Genomic DNA, 8,843 nt, shown 5'->3' with positions numbered 1-8,843 from the left:
CAGTCCTCCTGCAGCTTTGCGCGAAGTTCAAACCAAATCAAGTCCAATGGTTAATAGATCTTTGTGTTATAAAACATTACATGTATGTGTCAAGTGGTCACCACAGAGATTCTAAAACTGTAAACATTACACGTGTGTGCCAAGTGGTTAACTTTTCAAGTTCGTATTTTTCTTTACTCTCTTGTATTTGCTTCCTCGTCACAACAACAAACAAATTCATTTGAAAACCTGAAGGGGGATACCCACCCACTTTATTTAAACGTTAGCCAGGAAAAATATACTGTGTTTCTGCCAAATGTTGCTTGATCATCAACCAAGAAGCCCCCCAGTGGCTCAAGGGTAAGTCTGCAGGCTTACGACGCTGAAAATCAGGTTGCGATACCCGTAGTGTAGCTTTGTGTTTAACAATAACCATTCAGAATATGCTCTGAGTTGTTGCATGTTGTTTATATTCGGATCCGGTGGTTACAACTTAGCCCAAGGATTAATTATGTCCGGTGGTTACAACTTACCCCAAGGATTAATTATGTCCGGTGGTTACAACTTACCCCAAGGATTAATTATGTACAGTGGTTTCAAGTTACCCTAAGGATTAATTATGTCCGGTGGTTACAACTTAGCCCAAGGATTAATTATGTCCGGTGGTTACAACTTACCCCAAGGATTAATTATGTCCGGTGGTTACAACTTACCCCAAGGATTAATTATGTACAGTGGTTTCAAGTTACCCTAAGGATTAATTATGTAATGTACTTAATAGTGATTAATTTTCCTTCAGCCATTTCACTATTCTCAGGTTATTCTATTTAATGAGACAAGTGCATACATACTTCTGCCATGCTGTCCTACAACGTTACCATATATTATTCTATTTCACTATCGTTAAACGATTTTATTTTGCTGTCTGCTGATTAATTTTTAAACTATTAGCTGTAGATTATGCATGAATATTTTCAGCTGATGCTGTAAAATCATTGTCAAGTACTTTTTTGTAGGTAAAACGGAAAGCCTACGGTTAGCCAACACCAAGGGAAATTCATTTAACTGTCACCAGGTGATTTAGTTTAAACATTACCAATACTCCATGTATAGCTATATAACCATCATCAGCTAGATTTACTTAAAAGTCACCAGGTGATTTAGTTTAAATGTTACCAGGATTTCATACATAGCTATTGTCAGTTGATCGTACTTAACCATCAATATATAAGTTTACTTAGCTGCCACCAGGTGATTTAGTTTAGATTTTACGAGGATTCCATACATAGCTATTATAAGTTGATTGTATTTAAATATCAATATAAAAGTATACATAGCTGTCTCCAGACAAGAGTTGGTAGCGGGTGCTATTGCCTAGTTGTCTTCCATCTAGTGTATCAACTTAAAACTAAACTCGTCTACGTGTAGCTTTAAGCAAAAATTCTAAACAAACAAACAAACTCACAAAATGTGTAACTGGTACACATATTGTTTTGCTATTTTGTTTCTAATAGTTTTGACACCAGATTATTCAGTACAAAAACTATAAGAGACAAAAGCACACTGCCTTGAAGAAAAAAAAATAAGGTCTTACTCCAGCATTTTCAGAGCCAATGAAACAACAAGTTATTTTAAGCAGACAAATTCGTTTTATAACATTAGAAGTAGTTTACATGCTTAGCCTACTTCATTAATTTCCGGCCTTACTCTGCTTTATAAGTACCAGATATTTTGTATGTATGATGAAACAAAATTTTAACCAAGTTTTCTTTAAAAACATCCAGTAAAATTAAGGTAAAAACAAGTAATTTTTTTATATGGTGTACTGGGCTATACTGGGTCCACTAAAAGAAAATTGTTAAGTCATGTGAAAGAATATGCAAATCTGAGATCCCTGATTAAGTTACGTCCATAGTATTTTAAGATCTTAGCAAGGCCTAATGATGAACAAAGCCCCCATATAAAGAGTCTGCCCATTCATAAAATTAACAAAGTAGACTTAGTAAGTAAATTACTTCTAATATAACAAATTATTGTATCGCAGTCTACGGACTTACAACGCTAAAATCCGGGTGTTCGATTCCTTGCGGTGGACACAGCAGATTATCCAATAGGGTTTTGCACTAAAATGAACAAAATAATTATTTAATTCATTGCTGGTAATAATGATTATTATCACAAATTATTATTTTTATTATTTCTTATTGACCCCCCCCCCCTTCTTCTACCTCCAACGAAGAGTCAACTGTACAATCTTGTTTAGGGGTATAGGTTGCTCAAAACGGAAGCTAAGCCTCGCATACACGAACGATAGCATTGTTATTTCCGAAAATACTGATGTAAGTTCCTGTTTAATTGAACACATTGGTTTGTGTCTGTGTCACGTTAAGATTATAGGTATGTTCTAAGGTTTATATTTACTTTTTAAAAAAAAAAACATACAGTGCTTTTCGTGTATTCATGTTTTTATATCGATTTTTTTATGGGGGGTTTTTTCACATAATAATTTCATTAACATACTTTTTTGTCAATAGAATAAAGAAAATATATTAGAATTGCATCTAATTACAATTTAACAATATATATAAATATATATCATAATTTACCAGTCATCACTTTCTTGACCACTGGTCACCCAATTGCTTAATCACTTCAACTGGCCATGTTTGACCAGTGGTAATTTTAATCAGTCGATATGCCTCATTACAACTATAACATATATATATCTATAAAGCTATAAACCGTGACCGTCTTCACTCATGTAACGTTAAGAGTTTCATTATATTTGGTCGATTATCCAAACATGATGCAGTTGAAAGTTCGTATTTATTAACACACGTAAGATCATCAGATTAGACATGTGAAGTGACGTAACGTCAGCTCACTCTATGTAATGACTATAAAACATTCTAAGATATTTAAATCTCCTCCTGGTGACATCAAGACACACACATCCAGTGACCTCTTCTAAGTGTCATTTGGTGACGTCAAGACACACATCCAGTGACATCTTCTAAGTGTCATTTGGTGACATCAAGACACACATCCAGTGACATCTTCTAAGTATCATCTGGTGACATCAAGACACACATCCAGTGACATCTTCTAAGTGTCATTTGGTGACGTCAAGACACACATCCAGTGACATCTTCTAAGTATAACCCGGTGGCGTCAAGACTCACATCCAGTGGCATCTTCTAAGTATCATCTGGTGACATCAAGACAAACATCCAGTGACATGTTCTAAGTGTCGTTTGGTGACATCAAAACATACATCCGGTGACATGTTCTAAGTGTCATTTGGTGACATCGAGACACACATTCAGTGACATGTTTTAAGTATCACCTGTTGACATCATGACATACACATGTTCCAAGTATAACCCGGTGGCGTCAAGACTCACATCCAGTGGCATGTTCTCAGTAAAACATTGTAGCATCAAGACACACATCTAGTGACATGTTCTAAATATAACCTGGTGGCATCAAAACAAACATCCAGTGACATGTTCTAAGCATCGCCTAACTGAAGACACATTACCGTTTGTTCTAGATATCAGTTATGACACGCTTAACTGAAGACTCATTACCGTTTGTTCTAGATATCAGTTATGACACGCCTAACTGAAGACACATTACCGTTTGTTCTAGATATCAGTTATGACACGCCTAACTGAAGACACATTACCGTTTGTTCTAGATATCAGTTATGACACGCCTAACTGAAGACACATTACCATGTGTTTTGGTCGAGAACACATGGTAATGTGTCTTCAGTTAGGCGTGTCATGACTGATATCTAGAACACATGGTAATGTGTCTTCAGTTAGGCGTGTCATAACTGATATCTTTAGCTTGTTTTTGTACTTGAAGCTTGACTTGTTTTCGTACTTTAGGCTTAGCTTGTTTTTGTACTTCAAGCTCGGCTTGTTTTTGGAATTTAGGCTTAGCTTGTTTTTGGAATTTAGGCTTAACTTGACTTTTGAAATTCTTTACTTTCTCTGAAGCAGCTACAGAAATTTTCCATAGCCAGATAATTACGAGCACTGAGTATTGTTTAGGTACACTAACATTTTAAATTCACAATCACACTTTTTTTGCAAAAAATTTAAAAATCATGTTAGATTGTGGATTTTTTTCGTATTCCTTTAAATTAGGTGCCCCTCAGTAGCACAGCGGTATGTCTGCGGACTTACAATGCTAGAAACCGGATTTCGATTCCCTTGGTGGGCAGAGCACAGATAGCCCATTGTGTAGCTTTGTGCTTAATTTCAAACAAACAAACCTTTAAATTAGGATATTAATAGAATTCAAATAAAAAGAGAGAAAAGTTAATTTCAAATCCATCTTTGTTATCCACATCTCCTGGGATGAAATCCATAATATATCATTTATGAGGTATGTGATTAAAAATTTGCACTTAAACGTTCGTCACCTTTGTTAGGCTTAAGAAGCCTCATAGCTTCGACATTAGTAGACAAAGTTATTGTATTTACTCACACAATACTACTACATCTCAGAAAAAGATTATAGTACCAGTTTAAGTCATAAAAATAACAAGAAAAAATATAATTTTGCTATAAAAATTCTCGCCATAACCGTATCACTTTTGCCTAAAGTACAAAAACAAGCTATGCCTGAAATACAGAAACAAGCTAAGCTCTATTACTAGTTTATAAGAAGATGAAAAATAAGAGAGGAACAAATACACAAATATGCGATTTATAGAAAATTTATGATATTTATTGCTAGATTCTTCAAAATTCTCTAAACTGCTACTCCGTCATAGGCAGCGAACAGGGTTTACTGTCAGCTACATTTTCATTGTATTTTTCAGTGTTTATTCTCTCCTGTCTGTTATTTCCACTTAAAGGAAAAAAAAATTGAGATTCTCATTAAGCTCGTAGTATATTTCATGATGTTAAGCTACAGAGAGAGAGAACTCCGCTGATTTATTGAAATCATAGCATTAATGTACAAAATAGCTATATTCTCCTACACTTGAAATCTTATAACATTAAAATTCGAGGTTTGATCCTTGCAGTTGGAATAGTATAGATAACATAATATGTTGTTTTTTTTTAAAAAAACATTAATCACATAATAGGAAAAGTACTTGAAACACCAGTTTCTTTATTAATCATAGTTAGGCCTTGGCTTTGAACTATTACGAATTATAGCATTTCTAAGCAACCTAATATTTGTTGTTTCATATATTTTTATTTTCTGAAAAAAAGTAAAGTAAGATGCGTTTTATTACCTGGCTTGTTGTGTTATTTGTAGTTAAGCACAAAGCTACACAATGTGCTATCAGTGCTCTAACCACTGGTATCGTAACCCGGTTTCTAGCATTGTAAGTCTGCAGACATATCGTTGTGTCACTGCGAGTCGGCTTTTTGTGAGTTTTAATACAAGGTATCGCATTAAAAATGTGTACATTTAAACCCAAAGAATTAAGGTTTACGACCGAGTTTTTAATGAAATGCCTTTGTGTAATCAGTCAGGTTCTCCGGTGGATCACCGGTAAGTTTACGGATTTACACTGCTAAAACCCAGGGTTCTATTGCTCGTGGACGACAGCGCATTGCGTAGCTTTGCTTTAAAACAACAACTATTAAATTAGAAAGTTGGTAGAAACTTAATGGTAAGGTATTTGGAATAATAATCCAAATGACGTTAATGAATTACATCGTAAATAAGTTATACGAACAGCAGTAATGAGTTCACGTCATTACCCCATTATTTCCCCCATTTCTTTTTCACCCCGTTCAATCTGGAAAGGAAAGTAAGGCGGCTCCCGGAAGTTAACAAGTTGCCTCTAGCAACTGGATTCTCACTTTGTCTTGTAAAAAGAGTGTGAAACGTTGACGGGCTATCGTAGTGACAAAGTCAGTAAAGCCTAACTTTCAACGATCGGTGGAAAGTGCGTGAGTTTTTCTATTTTCGGATGATTCAAACTACAACCAATTTTCATAAACACAAGAAAAATTATAATCTGGGCTCCTCCTAACCCTCCAGTCCGAACGTGTGTTGCATGGCCCATTTTTGGTATCCCAGTAACTCACATCGGGGCTACAACTGAAAGGGCGTGCCAGTGAAGCCGAAAGTGACCCCGTTTTGTACAGAATGAATGTCAGTGAACAAGGGTACATCACGTGACTTTTCTTTGACCCTCTGAGCACCCCACCCTCTGGTCATTGCAGCAAGCAGGCGCGTGGAAACTGAGCGTCGCAATCCTTTTTTTTTTAAATTTTTTAGCAGACCCGTTTCGGTATAAATACAGCGTCTGGAAATTCCTCAGACATCACTTGCTTGCTCCACAGTCTCAGAGGTTTAACAAACTCTCCAAACATGAAAGTGGTGAGTGAATTGGTTAATAACGAAGTACGTTCTTCCATAGAGAAAACGGTAGTCGCTCTCTGGTGAAAGATAAGGCCGCTGTAGCCGGGTACGTTCAGGTAACCACTTCCGTAGGCACCGCCAACTTGAGCGTGACCAGCGGACAGTTTTCCGTAAGCACCGTAGCCGTGGGCAGCAGACAGGCCCTTGGCACCATAAGCCCCGTGTCCGTAACGACCGTAAGCGTTAAGGTTGCTGGAAGCGGATTTGTCGCTCAAACCAGCTGCACTGCCGTAAGCAGCTTGGGCACCTCCGATGTTGTGGTATCCAGCCTGCTTGTCGTAGTTGTAGGCCTTCTCGTAACCGGAACCCTTGTTGCGGGCGTAGGCACCTTGGTCGTGGTATCTGGCTCCAGCGGCACCGACAGCACCATAAGCGTTTAGGTTACGTCGGGCAGCGTTGGCTTTAAGACCAGCAGCACCATAGGCAGCCTGGCCGTAACGGGAGTGGGCGGCTAGAGCGCCGTAGCCAGCGGCACCAGCGGCGCTGTTCAAATAGCCGTGGCCACCATAGCCAGCTCCGTAGGCTCCGTGAGCGACGAGGGCTGGACCATGAGCGTAGTAGGCGGGTACACCGGCGTAGGCAGCGGCGGCCAACATAAAAACAATAGCTAACTGGAAAACAGAAGAAATACATATTGTTTAGCACCAGGACAGAAGTTATTGTAAATACTAAAACGTTCAGTCAGATCTAACATTTCGTAAAATATCTACTAGATGCTGTATAACAATTGTACATATTGAACTCAACCCTAAAACAACACATGTAATGAAACTGCTAATGTCACGTTCATCATATGTTAGGTTTTGGTTTCGCACCACTAGACGAAGTGTTCAACTGCACGCGATCAGGTTAGTTGTGTATTAGTTTTTATGCTCCTTCATTACAGAGTGTGGAAACAACAGACAACAAGAATATATATATATATAAAAATGGCAACTATTTAAAAATTCTGAAACGATGTTTTAATAAATTCTATTTTTTTATTATTACATTTAAAAAGTATGCAAACACCTGACCGTATCTAAAGGATCTAATAATTTATCTGATCTAAATGCTTTTTTTTGTTTGTTTTGTACAGATGCGGATGGTCTAACAAATCAAGTCGGAACTTCACGTCCCTCAGCGGACATCTCTTCTTCTGTCCATCCCAGTGACCACTGGTGGGTCTTTGACTATTATCTCATTCTTCCTCTCCCGCTGACTCTTCAACCTCAGGGACCTTCTGCTCTCTCAACTGGACTCTGTGATCCAACAGTGTTATTGTTGATATTGTTGTATTTATTTCTTCTGTTAAATTATTATAAAAACTAATAAATATTTCTTTAAGAAAAGTTGGTAGCTTGCTCGTATCTCTCTCTCCAGTGAAAAATAATCACTCACAGCTAGAATATGACGTTTAGAGTAAAATTGATAGGCTTATAAACTAACGTTAAGAACAAGATTAAATCAGTATAAAAGACACAACGATGCGAAATATTTTAAAACACTGGGCGTGAAAAACAACAACAACATATTTTCAAAAGGTGTTAGTAATTCAAAACGCCCCCTAGTGGCACAGCGGTATGTCTGCGGATTTCCAACGCTAGCATCCGGGTTTCGATACCCGTGGTGGGCAGAGCTCAGATAACCCATTGTGTAGCTTTGTGCTTAATTACAAACAAACAAACAATTTTCAAAGCAGAAGAAATTATATTTTTTTTTGTTGATTTTTTTATTACTTTTTGATTTGATTCTTATTCCACTTCGTTATACGGATCAGGATTCGTTGGCCGAATCGAATATAAATATCCTTAACTAAGTCAATAGGTTAACGAGGATTTTTAGGTTTCAGTTTTCTTTAAGCTACCGAATCATTTCCTGAAAGTATGTGTAACTGTTTCGCAAATTAAGCTTTAATGTAATCACTATATAACCGATGGAACCATATACAATATACCAAAGATGTACAGTTAGGCCTCTTATAATGATGGTACTGTGTATATAATATTCATGGGGTTTTTAATTCTTTTTTAACTCACCATATAATAACGTAAATTAAGTTCGGTGTGTGAATAATATTGAGGAGCTTTGAATAGGTGAAAATGCAGTCCACAGTCACTACGTCACCGTTTATGTTTTCCAATTTCCTTTGTTGAAAAGACATGAAATCAGTAATAAAATTATATAAAATACAATAATCTCGTCAAACTAAATAAGTAAATTGTAAGAGACGTTTGTTAAGTTACAAGTAAAATAATGACAGAAGTGAAAAAAGAGTTATAAAACAAAATTATTCTCATAGCTACAAAACGAACATTGTGGCGCCATCTGTACAATAAGTAATAAATATGTCCGTGTTGTAATATCTATTTTATTCTGCTTGTTTGTATGTACGATCGTTACGCTTTCTGACCGAGAACTTTCTGCATAAGCATGCGTAGTTAGAATGTTTCCCCAAGAAAAACCGCGCATGCGCATTATTT

The 8,843-nt window shown here is 36.8% G+C and overlaps 1 protein-coding gene across 1 annotated transcript; it reads right to left on the bottom strand.

The window, feature by feature from the left end:
- Positions 1 to 6,233: 6,233 nt before the first annotated feature.
- On the bottom strand, positions 6,234 to 7,157 carry LOC106470117 (glycine-rich cell wall structural protein 2-like). The gene has a single exon (XM_013930643.2). It carries the CDS (start codon positions 6,975 to 6,977, stop codon positions 6,234 to 6,236), a length of 744 nt encoding a protein of 247 aa, XP_013786097.1. The 5' UTR covers positions 6,978 to 7,157.
- Between the last annotated feature and the right edge of the window lie 1,686 nt (positions 7,158 to 8,843).

The sequence above is a fragment of the Limulus polyphemus genome, unplaced genomic scaffold (genome assembly GCF_000517525.1).
Source record: "Limulus polyphemus unplaced genomic scaffold, Limulus_polyphemus-2.1.2 Scaffold3830, whole genome shotgun sequence".
Classification (NCBI taxonomy): domain Eukaryota; kingdom Metazoa; phylum Arthropoda; class Merostomata; order Xiphosura; family Limulidae; genus Limulus; species Limulus polyphemus.
This window is presented reverse-complemented; position numbering and strand designations above follow the sequence as displayed.

Excerpts from the sequence above, each read along its gene's own strand:
- LOC106470117 (XM_013930643.2), bottom strand. The coding sequence starts at position 6,977 with ATGTTGGCCGCCGCTGCCTACGCCGGTGTACCCGCCTACTACGCTCAT.